This window comes from Setaria italica, chromosome V, assembly GCF_000263155.2.
Source record: "Setaria italica strain Yugu1 chromosome V, Setaria_italica_v2.0, whole genome shotgun sequence".
NCBI classification, from domain to species: Eukaryota; Viridiplantae; Streptophyta; class Magnoliopsida; order Poales; family Poaceae; genus Setaria; species Setaria italica.
In genome coordinates, this window is record NC_028454.1 from 37973149 (window position 1) to 37989989 (window position 16841).

General features: G+C 52.5%; 2 protein-coding genes across 2 annotated transcripts; one reads left to right on the forward strand and one right to left on the reverse strand.

Annotated features, from left to right (window-relative positions):
• Window positions 1-8232: 8232 nt before the first annotated feature.
• On the reverse strand, window positions 8233-11936 carry LOC101763404 (F-box protein At4g18380). The gene is made up of 2 exons (XM_004970049.4): window positions 10265-11936; window positions 8233-8705 (listed from the first exon to the last, which is right to left on the reverse strand). Exon 1 carries the CDS (start codon window positions 11540-11542, stop codon window positions 10307-10309), a length of 1236 nt encoding a protein of 411 aa, XP_004970106.1. The 5' UTR covers window positions 11543-11936; the 3' UTR covers window positions 8233-8705; window positions 10265-10306.
• Window positions 11937-14135: 2199 nt separating this feature from the next.
• LOC101777896 (NAC transcription factor 47) lies at window positions 14136-16393 on the forward strand. Its single transcript, XM_004972132.3, has one exon. It carries the CDS (start codon window positions 15206-15208, stop codon window positions 16205-16207), a length of 1002 nt encoding a protein of 333 aa, XP_004972189.1. The 5' UTR covers window positions 14136-15205; the 3' UTR covers window positions 16208-16393.
• Window positions 16394-16841: the final 448 nt, after the last annotated feature.

Consider the following 16841-nt stretch of genomic DNA (forward strand, 5'->3'; position numbering starts at 1 on the left):
GTTCATCTACCGATTCGTCTTCTCATCATCATCAGGCCAGCCAGACCATCATTGCTCAAGCTTGCTGCATCCCTGATGCGCCTGAAGGAGCCGGCGAAGTCGTCCAAGAGTTCATGGCAGGCGAAGTGCGCCTCGTCCACCGCCAGAATTACCTTGATGGTGTCACTGTAGCTTTGATAATGTACCGTAAGGGCCTGCGGATATTAATAACCAGCCAGTTAAGTACTAGTACTACTGCAGTACTCTTATGAAAGTGAACTACGACTGCGAATTCTGTATCAAGAATATTGCAATCATACGAATGACTTACTAGTGGAGGCCACTAGAGGCTAGGACTAGGAGCTATGAAGGCAATGGGGTGCCCAAAAAGCTCTACCTCTTCACCGGGCCCAACCATGTTTGAGAATGCTATGGTTGTTTGGGTAGGCATATGCGGCCGAAGATAGTAGCAGCTGCCTGCTTTTTCGTTTAATAAAATGTTATTACAAACATGATGATATTATGTGTTTACAATATAAGCAAGGGGAGTTTTCGGAAAAAACCGACAAGTTTGCGCACGAGGTAGGCAGCACATATACCTTTTGCACCATAAAATTTAAGGACCATTTCCCCGATTGCGTGTGTGTAGAGCATAGTCAAGTGGATCAGCATGCATGGTTATATGAAATGGAAGGATGATGTAGCCAAGTTTGTTTCCTCATTTCACCGCCTTACTCTCACCGGACTATCATTTCAACCACTCTCTATGTTGACAGCGATAAAAAACATTGTTAAGAGTTAATCATCATATGCTAACTGATGCTCGTACGTAAAACAAGCGAAAACGGTTAGGGTCCGTTTGGCTCCTAAGCAAGCTTTCCTAGCCTTGCCTTGCCTATCATAAGATTAATGAGTTTCCCAACCTAGGGGAGTGGTAATTTGGCGCTCTCACGAAAGCAAGGGCCTTGTTTAGTTGAGGCCCGAATCTGGCTTTGTACAGTGTTTGGGCCTCCTTTTGGGACTTTTGAACTAAACGGCCTGCCAAACTTCGATCCAAAATCGGCCTTTAGGATGGCCCGATTTCGGCCCAAACTTCGCAACCTTATCCACCGGCAGATGACCGGCCGCACTCCCAACCCTAGCACCGCCTGCAGTCACGCTCCCTCTCCCCCGCGCCGCTCGCCTCTCCCCCGCCGCTCGCCCCCTCCCCGCCGCTCTCCCCCCTCCCCCGCGCCGCGCGCCCTCTCCCCCGCCGGTGTCCTCTCCCTCGCCGCTCTCCCCCTCGACCGCGCCGCTCGCCCTCTCCCCCGCCGGTCTCCGCTCCACCGCCGCTATCCCTCTCGCCCGCGCTACTCTCGTGTCCCCCGCCAGTCTCCCCCTCCCCCGCAGATCTCCCCCTTGCCCGTGCCGCTCCCCTCTCCCCCGCCGCGGTCGCCTCTCCCCCGCCTAGATCTGTCCCCATCGGCCGCTGTCCCACTCCCCCGCCAGGATATCGCCGCATCCGCTCCAATCGACCTTTCCACCACCAGATACAGTACATACTCGGTCCGCTGCACTGCGTCCGGTACCGGGTGCACCGTTGTTGACCCAGGCGGCGGCGATGGAGCACTTCAACGAGGAAGGGGACGGCGCGGAGTTCAACGCCGGTGGATCCAGACTCCCCGCGGGCTTCACCGCCAGCGGATCCCGACTCCCCGTGGGCTTCACCGCCAGCGGATCCGGCAACCCCGCTCCCTTCAACGCCGGCGGATACGGAGATGCCTCTTCAGGTTTGGACTTCGGCCACGTCCCCGACTACGACGCCGGCCACCCTACCAGGAACTTGTTCTCCCTGGCGCCGCGGGGCTCAGCAAGCAGTGCGTACAACCCCTTCTCCTCCGTGCCGCAGCAGACCCTGTCGTCCAGCTTGCCCACCCCAAGCCAGCTGGGCATGGCCGGCCTCAACCTGAATGCAACCTCCGGGTGGCCGAACATGAACGACTACGAAGGCATCCTTCGCTCCGGCGACCGAGTTGGAGGAGGCGGCAGCAGCCGGGTCGGCTGTGGCGGAACCACCTCGGATTAGCTTGATTAAGCAGGGTTAAGCCGCCTAACATGCGACACCACTGCCTAAACCGAGTTAACACGAAGTGCCGTCGGATTTCGTCCGATTTAACCACTTTAAACAGGATCGAGTTCAGCAGACCCACACGAAGGTGAGTGGTTACAGAGAATACAACAAGTCCACTGAGTTTAAGCAGTCTTACTCAATTAGTTCGGCCATGAAAATTAACATCAGAGTTTTATAACAAAAGAACGACAGAGAAAACACTAGCGGAAGACTTCGTCGGGGTCGGACGTCCGGGCGAGGCCAGCCAGAACATCACTGAATCCTCTCCTCGCCGTCCGAGGAGGGGTCCCACTCGACCGTCCAGCCCGGCGGGAGCTGGGGCGGCCAAGCACCAACAAGGGAGGGGTCGGGAACTGCAACTTCACCTGAAAAACAGGAGCCACAACAAGGCTGAGCTACTAAGCTCAACAAGACTTAACCGGGGAGGAGCCACTACTCTTCCAACTAGACATGCAAGGCTTCTTGGCTGAGGGGTTTGATTTGCCAAAAGCGCTAAGTAACCTATTTTCAAGTTTTAGCTCCGGTTCTATATTTACTTACCAGTCTAGGTTGTGCAACCTATTCTAAGCAAACATCGAGCCAAACAAGTGTGTAGATAGAAACAACAACATTGCCATCATCAGATTCCTCATTTACTCAGGGTGACATAGCGATCAAGTAATCTCAAACTGTGAGAGGCAGACGAATCGATTCGAGTTCTTTAACCATGCATGGTGAACCTAGCCCCACGACATCCGCGCACCCGGAGGTCGCTTCCTGTGTCGGCCTTCCCCATCGATCCCCTAACCCGTGTCGGGCCCATTTCCTTTGGTGCAAGGTTCCACAGACCCGGCCTCTGCCGTCCTGTGACTACGCTTTGCCACCACGTGCGACAACCAGCAGGGGAAACTCCGTTCCAAGAACAATGGGACGACCGCTCACGTCTAGGTTCAATCAGGTACTAGGCTTCCTCATCCCATACTAAGTATGAGGCTAGTACTTTCAAACACTTGATCACGAACACCACCACTGTCGGGCCTTAGCAAGTTTTCATAGACAGACGGGGCAACCATCCAACCACCAAAGAGTTACCAAACCCTGCCCGTCCATCGTCCTTATAGTTGTAACAGGAGAGTAAACACGCAACTCGTACAACTCGCGAGTGACAGGAGATCACTCGGCTTTTACCGTCTCCTATTTAAGCAATGCAGCTACTCGGTCCAACAGCTAGTGCTCATATCAAGGGTTACTAAGTCATGCATCTAGGGTTTCACACAACTCCTAAACGTAAATGCACAAACATGCTATTCGGAAGGCATGTGCAAGTCTGGCAAAACACGTAGGATTTTCATGCAACCGGGGCTTGCCTGCAAACAAAGAGGGCGGAAACTGCTCGACTTCGGGGGCGGCTTCGACTTCAGCGGGCGGGAACTCGGCTACAGCTTCTTCTTCGGGCGCCGGGTGCAGCTCGTAGAAGCCGTCAGCGAGGTGCAGCTCTACACGGATGCAATGCAAAGGTTAGCTTGAACGTTTTGATTTGACAGCAACACTGGCTCTCCTGAGCCCAGAAACTTGCGACAGGGAGCAGGAGGTGGAGACTGTTTGAGAGAGCTGATGATGATCAACAGGTAAGGGTACGGAAGAAACGAGTGGTCTGATCCTTGAACTAGAGGGTGTGATAACTGGGATCCTCAGACGTAGGCGCTGAAGGGTTCCCACGTTTTACACTTACACCCTCAAGTTGAAGAAAAGATCACAGCCAGACCCTCGGGCGAGGCGGACAAAGGTCGGCAAACAGACAGGGTCGGACGAGACGGAACTGGGGTCGGGCGGATAGGAGGGGTCGGGCGAAGCGGACTTAGGGTCGGCACTCACCTTCTTCCTGAAAGGAAAGCTTGGGGTCGGGAAGAGGCAGACTTGGGCACGGAACTAAAACTTTGAGCAGGGACTAAGGCTGGCGATACTCCGGCGGCGGTGCTTCTTGCAGATCGCAAGAGAGCTCTTGCGCAGCACAAGGGAGCAAGCTGTGGGGTGACTTGGATGAACTGAGAAGGAACTGGAAGAAGAACTTCTCAAGATTGGGAGGATGGCGCTAGGAGCTTGAGCAGGGAGCTAGAGGAAACTAAGGGCAACAAAAGCGGAGGGAACTCCGGCGACGGGGCATTCCTTTTATAGCTGCGGGAGCAGAGGAACGGAAGCGTCGCGGAGAGAGAGAAGGGAAGCGGCGCGAAGGCCGGGGAGAAGCAATGGAGTGCTCTGCCGTGGCGGCGATTGAGCAAACCGGGCGGTGCAACAGAACTCCGGGGGTGACGCCAGCGATCATTGCGCTACTCCGTCAGGGCGGCGTAGGCGCGGGTAGACCGGTAGTTGGGATTTGGCGGAAAGCGGGCGTCACCGTGCGGAAGAGGTGATAGAAGCGACCGGTTAAACGGCGCTAGGATCGAGGGCGCATAGGTGGGAGAACAAGCGGACGCAGCGCGGGGGAGAGCGCGGAACAACAGATTGTCGGGCGGCGTCTGACAGGGCGGGGAAAGGAACTGTCGCGGCCGCGGTCGGGGTTGGCGGTGGGGGAATCGTCGTGTAGCGACGACCGGGCGGCGCAACTGTTGCTGGAAAGGACGGAAAAGACGGGCGACATCGGTCTCCGGGGCCGAGATCTGGTATCGTGATGATGGGCGCGGGGAGCGAGGCTCTGCAGAAAGGGGGTGCAGAGGGCTTCCGCTGCTATTGGGTAAGAGGGCGCGGGAACCCACTCGGTCGCTTGCCCGAGACAAAACTGAGCGGTGGCGTCGGAGAAGGCGAGCCACGCGGCAGGAAGGCTCTGAGGCGGCCATGCAACTCGAGTGCGGCTGATGCGGGGGATCTAGAAAAGATCTCGCGGGTCCACCGGGGAAAAGATCGGACGGGTGAGGAAGATGTAACAGGATCCGACGGAGGGCTGAACTCGCCAGGGTCGGGAAAAGGAACGAAGCGGTAGGGGTCGGATCTCAGGGGTCGGAACTGGCGGAAAACTGAGCACTTAAGTGCGATTAACAGAGCAACTGACGGAGGTTAAGGGCCGAGATCAAGCCTAACTGGGAAAGATTAGGGGTCGGTCGTTACACTCTGTCTTCAGATGGGTGTCATTTGACTGAAGGTAGCAGCAATTACTACTGTGGCTACCAATTTATTTGTGCTAACTTTTGCTGTGTTGTTTTGGAATGCCCAGGATGTTGCTGCTCATTTTGGTGCCCAAGTGGAGGAGGTCGAGGACCAGGAGGAGGAGGAGAAGTTGCTGGCCGAGTGGTGGGACCTATTCTGGGAATTGGTGGTATTAGACGATGATGAAGCACCATTTATTTATGGTACGTATGAATATGCTATTCGTATCGACAAGTATTGCAATAGAGGACCCTATAGGAATCCACCATTGACTGGGGAGCAATGGGTAATTAACAAGCTTGCCAATGAAACATCCTACTACACCATGTTTAGGATGAGCCCCCACATGTTTTATAGGTTGCATGACTTGTTGACATCTGAGTATGGGCTGACTGCATCAAATAAATCTAGCACTATTGAGGCTTTAGGATTGTTCCTTTGGATATGTGGGGCACCACAATCTGTTAGGCAAGCAGAGGACAGATTTGAGAGGTCACTAGCCACTGTTCATAGGCTATTCTACAAAGTCCTCAATTGTCTGGTAGACCTATCTGCCGACATCATTAAACCTAGGGACCCAGAGTTTAGAACAATGCATCCTAGGCTGCAAAACAATAGGTTCTACCCTGAATTCAAGGGTTGCATAGGGGCAATAGATGGCACTCACATCCCTGTAGTAGTGCCAAGTGCAAAGTTTATGCACCACATGTGTAGGAAGGGCAAGACAACCCAGAATGTCATGGCCGCTTGTGACTTGGATATGGTTTTCACATTTGTGCTTGCTAGGTGGCCGGGTTTAGTGCATGACATGAGAGTGTTTGACGATGCAATGACAACTTACAGCGACAAGTTCCCAAAGCCACCTAGAGGTACACACAATTGTTTCTAGGTCACTAGTGTTTTCTAATACAACCATTGTAAACTTACAGGTATGTACTGTTCCTATAGAGAAATACTACTTGGTGGACTCGGGGTATGCAAACCGCACCGGCTTCCTAGCTCCTTACCGCCAAACCAAGTATCACATCCAAGACTTTCAAAACGCGCCAGAACCACAAGGTATGAAGGAGGTATTCAACTTTTCCCATTCATCTCTTAGAAATGTCATCGAAAGGGCGTATGGAGTGTTGAAAATGAAGTGGCGCATATTGTTGGACATCCCGGCCTATCCACCAGAAACACAGACATGGATTATATGTGCATGCATGGCGTTGCACAACTTCATTAGGATTAATGGTGACTTTGATAGTCACTTTGGTATAGTGGATAGCAACATGAACTATGTGCCTGTTGAAGGCACTCAGGATCAGCCGGAAATAGTGCCTGCGCCGGAGAGTGCGGACATGGCCAGCATGAATGCATTCCGAGACATGCTTGCTGAACATTTGTTTGCTAGGTCTTGAATAATTTGTGTTTGAGGACATGTAATTGTTTATGTACTTTGTGATTCGGTGTAATAATTTTCGGTGTTGTTAATCTGTAATAATTTGCGGTGCACTTGAGAATATTTTCGTTGAATTTTTGTTGTTGAAACAGTAATGAATTGTGTTGTCATTTGGCTGGGTCAGTGCATTTTTTGGAGGACAACATGCATGGGCCAATGCTGAATTGTGTTGTAATGGTGAAACAGTGCCTGGTATAATGATTCAACAATGTATTGCAAAGTTTGGGGGGGCACCAGTTTGGAGCTCCAGAATTTGGCATGCAAGCCAAATTTCGGCTGCACAGTAACTCCCAAGTTGGGAGGTCCCAACTTGGGCAACTAAACATGGCCAAGGTCAAAACTTGCCAGCAGCACAGGCTCCAAGGTGGCTTTGCCCCTCATCCAAACTCCTAGCTCACTTCCTCTCGTAGCTGAGCAAGGCAACACACATGTGGACCTGTTCGGCTGGACTTATAAGCCGGCTGAAAAGCTAAAACGGCTGATTTGTTGTGAGAGAAAAACATTGTTCGGTGACTGATAAGCCGGCTGATAAGCTGAAGTGAACACACAAAAAAACCATTAACGACATCTCTAGCATTTCTTGCATATATTTTTACGGAAAAAGAAACATTCTTACTTGTAGGCTAGCGGGTGGCCTTAGATTGACGAGTGTTAGAGATAGAGTCAATGTAAATGTAAACGTATCTTAGGTGTGTGCGCCAGGACTCTTAGGTAGTTTGGATGGTGTATATCTCCCGTAGAGATAAGCCGCTTGAATTTTTTGTAACTAGAATATCTAGATGAGTCCCGGCCAAGCAACTCAGAGATAAATATGTAACTCATGCGTGTGTAATGATTAGCACGCCAATTAACATGCAATCACCGCTCAGCCTGAGTTTGGGCGTCGGTGTTCAACCTATCCGCTCCTCTGATTTTACAAGGAGGACTGACCGAAAACAGATGAGCTTCCTTGTGTCAGTTTTACATGAAATTCAACTTAGGAAGTTAGCTAGGGAATATGTAACAGATTTAGGAGTTTTGTTACAATGGTTGTAAAGTACCGATTAGTATTTCCAAGTATCTTTTTTTAGTAAATTTTTGCTCGGCGTTGATCCGAGGAATGTATAAATTTATGCATTGATTGTTTGTCTTGTTGTCGAGCTGAGCAATGTATAAATTTTTTAGTAAATCGGCTGTGATTGGTGGACAGAACTCTCTAACTCGGCTGGGGGCCTGGCCTTTTGTAGTTGTAGATGTGTTGATTTTTTTAGTTCGCTGTGCTAGGCAGTGAATCTGGACTGTTGCAAATGCGGGAACAAACTTTGAAGATTTGAGGAATTCCTGGATTAAATTAGCTTGATTTGCTTCGTCGCTGGGAAAAAAGAGGGACGGGAAAAGATTAATCAAACAAAACCTAAACATGTTTGTATCAGTATTCCTGTAAACAATTTGCACAGCAGTGATTACTGAACCTTCACAATCCTGATCGCCCTCCCCTTCCGTGTTTACTCCGCTGCGATACCATACATCCGTCATCGGCCTTCCCTCCTCATTCTACTGGGCATTCGTACAAAAAAAAAATTGAAAAGCCAGTGGCAAATTTGCAAATGCACCTATTTCCAAATTCAGCTAGGATGAAAGGTAGTCTCGCGCACATAACGCCTAGAAACGGACAGCAGGGCTAACTTTTCCGAAAAGGACGGTATATTAGTCTATATTTGATACAGTGCCAGGAGCATGACCCCTCAAAGATTTAAGCAAAAAAAAAAGGTGCTGCTTGCTAAATAACAAAATCTTCGGGGCTTCCTTGAGGAAAGTATAATGTCAGCTTGGCCTAGGAGCACCAAGCTCAAGTGAGGCACATTGCATGGCTTCCCTTCATATTGCTTTGCTGTAGATTCGACTCCAATGGCATTCCAGCCTGTAGTAACCCAACGCAAACATGTATATATACTTACAGGTACGCAAAGTCACCACTACGCTGGAATAATCAACGGATGGGAGGCGTCTTTGTCCGATTCTTGCACTGAATGATAAATACTCCTATATTCATCCAAAAAGCATCCCACAGTCCTGAAAACGATGAAGAAAGAGTTCAGTGCAGCACTCAGCAACCTTAATCCCAAAAGTTCATAACAGAGTTTCAGTATAGCATGCATAAGGAAAATGCTGTCTTCTTTTGAACAACAATTGCCCTTTTTTACTGATGAACAAACATGCTACACATCAAATGCATTGAGGAAACAGAGGTATCAATTGTAAACATACCCCGGTTGTAAATAGGAATAATCCTCAATTAACATAATTAACAAACATGATTATGGTAAAGCAGTGTTTAATCACTGCCAAAACACAACCAGGGACTTTAAACTCAACTGATGGATGGGTTTTACACATGAAAATGAAGCTGCTACAGTATAGCTTTATTACTTATAAGCATATGTAATAATATTTCAGATAACCCGGCAAATGATATCTCTATCTCATAAAATCCGAATACACCAAAAAAAGGAAACAAATTCATCTTCATTGCCAGTAACAACTTGCCTAATCATCCAGGAACCACAGCATAACCAACTTAACCTCTTGCTGAGAATGTTTCCCATGCTAGTTTGAAAAAGAAAGGAACTAAAATAGACACGTCCGGAAAGGAGGCCACTTAATCTGACAGATGATTCTCCAATACGAAAAGAAGCCCATACGTGGTGCACTAATCATGACAATACATGGCAAGGCATTGGAAGTTTGACGGTAAATTGTTAGTACCAGCTAAACATATAATCCAACAAGCCCACAAAGGCACAAACTGAAGATTTCTAAATTCACAACTATTACTGCTCTAGCCTGAACATGTATGATACTTGTTCCACACATCAGTTCTTCAACTAAAACTTCAATCAGCGCAAACCATGCTTCATGCTAATTGCATCACATAACAGGCTACCTCATAAAACTATTACAAAATTACATTGTGAGTTGTGACTGGTAAATCAAGGAAGCCAAGTAATAGATAACCTCAGTTTGAAGCCAAGAATAAAATAGGGTCTGCAGAGTAGGCCTCCAACAGAATACAGGAAAACAGATCATCAATCATAAATGGTCGATGCTAGGTTTAACGACACGCATGGAAATGCAAATTGGTTTGACAACAGAGAGCCACAAAAGCAAGAGGTCCAACAATGTGCTCACAATTTTGTTTGGGTCATGAAAGATGGGAACAAAACCCCAAGTATGCTGTTTACACAATCAAAGAACGCAATGGAAATCACTAATATCACTAAAATGAGAAACAAATACTTTCATAGCTAAACAAATCCACCCAGAACTACACCATTTAAGGACAGTACGCTATAACTTCCAATTTAATGATGAACCAAACCCAAATTCACCTATGCATCTATCACTTCCATTTTTGGTAATAATTATCCTTTTATGTTCCAGTTTAGAAAAGCAGCATTTGTAGCTTATCAGTTCTATTTTTGGCAACAATTATCCTTGTGTGTTTCCACTTTACAGAAAATACATTTGTTAGTTTTAGATGTTGTTATTACACTGCGCATCATTAACCTTTCAGTATTTTGGCGGTAATTAAACACATAAATCTTATTTGGAACTGCAAAGTGGAATTTTACCTGCCATAAGGGTGGAACTCTCTGGAACTGAATCCGTGATGCTCAGAACGAGTTCATTTCAAGGCAATACGGCCTTCTCTTGAGAAGCACCTTTGCTGCAGTTCGATATGGCTCCTCAAAGGCCTCTGAAACCCAACATGTACCGACAGAACCAGCAGTCCCAACCCCTTGACCCTCCCCCCTCAAGGCATCTTCGCTTGGTCTGATCGCCACCAGCGTGGCACCCTTCAGCAGCATTCCCCCAGGCAGCTCGATGAGCGGCGCGTAGTGCAGTCGCATGCTGAGCGCCGGCATGAGCGTGCGATGCGAGCTTGCTGACGCCGAGACGGGCCGCACCCTCAGCTCCTGAAGCTGCCTCTTGTCCATGGTGAGCTCCCCCTGTCCGTCAGCGTCAGTGAGGTTCAAACTCTCCAGCGTTGCGTGATTAGAAATTATCGGCTGCAGCAAGTAATGCCTCGCCGACGCAGCAATCAGCGAGCTGATGGTCCAGACGACGCGAAGCTTGAGGCCTCCATTGGTATAGAGCGACTCAGGCACGCTCCCCAGGTCTTCAGTCTCCCTGTTGGGATCGGGTGAGGTGTCCGTGCTGTCGGCGGCGTCAGTTTCGGGCTGAGCAGACGGCGACGTCGTCTTGGACGAGACCGACGAGGCCCCGAGGATGACGCAGCTGCCGAGGGTGGAGCCGAAATCGGCCTTCCACTTGAGGAGCACGCCTTCGTCGATGCCGAGCTCGCCCGAGGGCAGCTCGATGTGGAGGCGGCGGAGCTCCTTGAAGGAGCGGAGCACCTCGGAGGGCGAATGGTGGGAGACGTCCGCGGCGGGCGCGGGCGGGGAGGCGGGCTGCGGCTCGGAGCGGCGGGAGACGGCCGCGGCGGCGGGGGAGAGGATCTGGCCGAGCGCGTGGATGGGCCTGGCGATGCCGCCGAGCAGGACGCGCGCGATGTGCGCGAGCGCGCCGCGCCCTCGCGCGGCCGGCGCCTGGTGCTGCTGCTGCTGGTGCTGCGGGGAGCCGGGTGCCGGGGGCGCGGGGTGCGGCGGGTCGTCGGGGATGACGCAGTCGACGCGGACGAAGACGGAGTCGACGAGCGGGACGAGCGCGTGGAAGCGGCGCGAGACGAGGGCGCAGCGGCCCAGCGCCTTGACGTCGCCGATGCGGTTGAGGACGTCGAGCAGCACCGCGTCGTGGAGCCGGTCGAACTGGTCCCCGGCCTCGGCCTCCGCCCCGCCGCACGGGCAACCCTCCTCCGCCTCCTCCTGCTGCTGCCGCCCCGCCTCCATCCGCTCACCCACGCGGCCACGCAGATCGGGATCCGGACTGAGAGAGTCGTCGGTGCGGCGCGGCGAGGGGCGGAGAGCCGGTCGGCCGCGGGGCTGCCTCGGGGACTCCGATTAGATTCCCCTGCGGCGGATTGCTGGCTGGTAGCCTGGAGCCTGGTAGTCGGCACGGCACGGCTCACGGCTGGACTCCTGCAAGTGCGAGAGAGGAGAGGGGGTCACGGGTAATCGGGGGATCGGCTCTCGTGTGGGGGTGACTGGGTGAGGGGTGCGCGTGCGGACGATGAGGTGTCAGCCGGGGACTGGGAGTTAAGCTGGTACCCGTGGTGGGGGTGCGTGGGATCAGGGTCACGGCGGTGTCAGCGTGGTGGTGGGTTTCTGGTGCAGGCCGCGCTGGGAGCCTGGGAGGGGGCGGTGCGAGCGACCTGCACAGGCAGAGGCACCCAACGTCCCAACCCAAGCAACGGCCAACGGGGACGTCTCAGCGCGCTGGCTCCGGCAAGTGGCTGGACTGGAAGCCCGGACCTGAAACGAGAGCGCAAAGCAAAGAGGCCGTCGCTCTCCGGGTGAAATTCCGACGGCAACGGCCGCGATCCACCACCGCCAGCCACCGCCACCAACGGGATAGGATGAATGGACGATCCGTTGGCTGGCAGTGGCAGGCTTACCCCTGGGCGGGGGAAGCACACGCAAAAGCATCGCACTCGCAGCGGCAGCGACCTGTGGGTGGCGTGAAAGCGAGGGAAACCCGATAGGGACCGGTCGCTCGGGCAGCACTGCACAGCAGCGCGTGCGCCCGCGCCTGTGGCGCTGCGCAAGCGTGCCGAGCCTGGTGTGCTTGTCCCCCCGCCCCACGCCCGCCCGAGCCGTCCGATCCTCGACGCCGACGGCTGAGCGTACGGCCGGTGCATCTCGTTCTCAGGTGCTTTTGACTTTGCACGTTTGTGGGAAGTGGGGAGGAGGGATCTTAGGAAAGGGCGATTAGTTTAAACAAACCCGGCTGTTGTCAGAGCAGAGCAGCAACCAGTTGGATGAGCGGAGCGGATCACAGATTAGATGCAGACAAAGTGTTCAGATTCAACGCTGCCGAGGTGTCAGGAGTCGGCACTCGGCAGAAGGAATCTGGCGCGGGTTAAACTAGTTCTCCGCCTGCAAGACGACCGACGCCGGCTGCACTCTACGCAGCTCGATTGACCTGACTGTTGGGGATCACTGAACCCCTCGCCCATCGCGCACTCTGCCTGTGCAAGCGATGTGAGGGGGAGTTACCGACGACTCGTGCGAGGACAAAGAAGCGCTGCGTCATTTGGCGAGGGGTGTGGAGTTGGGGGATGATTGGTTTCGTTTACGCACTCCATGGAGGAGTGTCATCGACGCAAACTTCGCCCTCAAGCGACTGCGCAAGTAACCCAATGTGCCGGCATGATCATGTCTCCATCGAGTCTCGAACGCTTCCAATGAGTGGGTTGATTGCTTGCTTCTTGTGGTGTGTGCTTGATGTCAGATCCAATCATCGGCAGCGTGAGGTAAGGCAATGGCAACCCACACGACGAGGGATTTCCGCGGTTGTCTTTTTGCTCGCAGTTCCTAGATTCTTTAGTTGGGCTAAACATGTTGGCTACCCACCACATACATTGCGCACGGTGGCCTATTGTTGCTCCCTCCAAAGAAACTATTGGGCCTTCCCAACACTCGGCATACTGACGAGTGACGACGATGAGCCAACTTGAACAATCTAACTTTCCCCCAAGTGTTCAGTTGAGTCATTTGGGAATTGGAAGGATCCCATGTTTCGAGCAGCACATGTGCACCTCAGGAGAGTTTTTACTGAAGCAGCATTGTTTTGTTTAACAATGATTCCATATCCAAGAAAGACTACATCTAATCTACACAATCGACTACCCAGAAGTTTCTTGGTTATTGGTGTTGGTTGTAAAATATTTGGTTGCTTGGTACCAATCCCAACCCATTGGCATGGACCGTTCCTTTTGGCACAGCATGATACGTGGCAGTTACCACTCACGGGCCACGGCGCTTTAGTAAGATATTCCCAAAAAAAAAGAGAGAGAGGAAGAAACCAGAAACCATATATATGAAATGGCTGTAGCTGAACCGCATTTGTATAGATTTATCAGCACTATAATTTCCTTGTTATAGCAAGCCATCATTGCAAAACTGCAGGCAAGCACCCAACCCTAAGTAGACCCTGCCTGAAGCCCTCAAGAACTGAACCATGGTCAAGTTTGACTCTATGCAAATATAATGAATTTTTCTAAACTTAATTAGCTAATAACTTATTCCTTTTTCTAAAAAAATTAGCTTATAACTTTTCTAGATTCGACCTAATTAAAAAGCATTCAGAAGTGTTCTTGTCCTCGTGAGCATAAAGTCTTCCAGAGAAAATTAGCCCGGGTTAGAATAGGATGGAAGAAAGACTCACAAGTCATTTCCAAGTTTATCCACACCAATGGCATCTTGTCATCACCTTGCAGAAAAAGCCATTTGAGCGCCTACATAAGCCCAATCACTCATGGCATGGAGCGCTCTGTACTCTACTACAGAAGCTAAGAAACTTGCATAGACTCCCTAATTTTCCCACACCAGTGCAAGATTGAAGAAGGTATGCCATTCCAATTTAGCTAGAAGTAGAGAGATTAAGTAGTAGAGATGCAACATATGATATTGGATGCTAATTGTGTCAATACTCCATCAGAATGCATAAAGCTGATAGCCCCTAACGCACAAAAAAATCGTATGAGCTATCTTACAGAGTTACAGCAGAAAATTATGTTGTTTATTTACTGTTTATAATCCTAGTCCACTGCGATTGGATCTCTTGTTGTTAGCACCTCCACCTCGAAGAGGCCGAGCTGCAGCGTGGCGTTGATCCACGCGTAGATCTCGTAGCGGCCGACGAAGTAGGCGCCGTCCATCAGGCATCATGCCGATGTTGATCGCCGCCATCACCGTCCCTAAAGATCCCAGGCAGATCGGAATGTGCCAAGACGGTCTTCACGGCGGCGGTGCTGCATATTCCCAAATCCGGCTTGTCTAGTTCTCGCAATCGCATGACTGTGGAAGACCTCACGGGCGGCGATGGCGATGCGGCGGTGTGGGGAGGCCGGGTTGGTCCCTGCCAGTGTGAAGAAGAGCTGGTTCACGGCCGCCTACGCTACTGCCAAGAGCCGCACCGGCGCCATGGTGCGCCTGTGGCGTCGATGGCAGGAGTGGCAGCGGGGGAGCTGGGGTGGAGAATGGAGCAGAGGGCCGCGACGGAGGCGGAGGGCGAGACGGTGGAGGCGGAGAAGCCCCGCAGCGGCTTCCCCGGCCCCCGGGACAGCGCCGGCGGCGGGCGCGTCGGATCTGCCACTGCTGTAGGTGGTGTCAGGGTAGAGCGACGACGCAGAGCAGCAGGACGCCAGGACGGGGGCGATCGAGCGAACGCTGCCTCGACGAGTCCTGGCGCCGCCGACTTGGTTCGAATCCGACTCGGAGTCAGACTTCGTTCGCCGCGGGAGACGAGCAGCGGGCTACGGAAACTAGAGAAACTCTTCTATCCGACAATCCGATTCCGACTCCTGTTCACCCTTCACGCGCTATATAGTCGGTAGTCGCCCGATCCTCTCCCCTCTAGGCCTCTCACAATTTCCCGGCTGCGAACGCGCAATGGAGGCAGCAGCAGCGTCCACGGCATCCAAGTTGGGCCTTCCGCCAGGCTTCCGCTTCGTGCCCACCGACGAGGAGGTGGTCGTGCACTACCTCCTCCGTCGCATCCAGAACCAGCCCCTCCCGGTCGGCGACATCCTCGACGACGACCCGCTGAGCGCGCCTCCGTGGCTCCTCCTCGCGAAGCACGGGCGGAAGGGAGACGCGTTCTTCTTCGCGGAGGGGCAGGCCATGAAAGGTAAGGGCAGCCGCCAGAAGAGGAGCTGCGCGGGCGGCGGGACCTGGGAAGGCCAGGGCCAGAGGAAGGCTGCCAAGGGCCGCGAGGGCGAGAAGCTGCGCGTGCGCGTGGACGGCGAGGAGATCGAGTGGCGGAAGTACGCGCTCAACTTCCAGGGGGAAGTAATCAAGGGCAGCACGGGCTGGGTCATGCACGAGTACTCCATCACCGCGCCGCCCGAGCTCGCCGCGTCGCCGGTGAGGGTGTACCGCATCCGCTTCAGCGGCCACGGCAAGAACGCCCAGAAGCGCAAGAGGAATGAGATCGACTGGGCCAGCGACGAGGAAGAGGAGGTGTACCAAGGCGCGGCACGCGCCGCGGCCCGTCCCGCGGTGGCAGAGCCCGATGCGCTGTTCGTCGGCGGGTGCCCGTCAGCACCGCAGCCCGAGCCCGTCAGCTATCTACCCGTTCCAGTGGTGGCGGGGTCTGATGCTCTGTTCGTCGGTGGGTGCCCGTCGGCGCCGCAGCTCGGGCCCGTCAGCTATCTTCCCATGGCGCCGGTGTATGTTGGCAATGGCAATCTTGCTGAATGGACGGGAACCGGAGCGGGCGGTGCGTTGTCGGCGGCGACGTCGTCGTTGGCTCAGGACCTGCCGGCGCTGGTGGACGGCGGCGGCGAGGACTGGAACTTCATATTCTCCTCGGATGATTTGCTGCCCGGTTTCGAGTTCTCAGGAGCGGCTGATGCTGGAGCCATGTCAGCCCCGATGGTGCCAGCTGCATGATCAAACACGTCGATTGTCGCTAACTGCTTGTGATTTGTCGTTGTAGCTTGAGATAGCGAATTGCTGGATGTGCTGATTTTGTGCGCGGAGAGCGTCTCTTCAGTTTGTATGTGCTTCCTCTGGGTTTGTACCGTGGTTAACATTCTTGACTTGTTCGAAGAACAAGATTCGATTTTTAGTCTCAAATTCCATTGCCCTGTTTTCGACTAATTTCATTTCTACGTAGCAGAATATAATGTGTGGTACTGAGAGAACCATGGATTTTAAGTTGCATCGCTGCATTGGTCTCCCATCAGCTCGTGACATGGCAGAGTTCGTCATGGGGCTCTGTTTTTTTCCTGTCCGGAAAGAAACTGTTACGATATGTAAACGATGAAACACGTTGTGAGTTCCACCGGACGAATTCATCCACCGCCGCCCAAAAATAAGAAATGCTTCTACGCTCATGTTTGGGTATGAATATTGTTGATCGTGGGGCACGGTATTGTCGCATGGTCCGGGTAGATTATAAGCATGTTTTGCCCGTAACTGGAAGGTTCGAATCATGCTTATATCCCTGCGATTCTCCTAGGTAGCCATGATTTCAGAGTTCAGACTCTGCCATGTTTTAGTTCTTCAGGTGTGATGGTTTAAC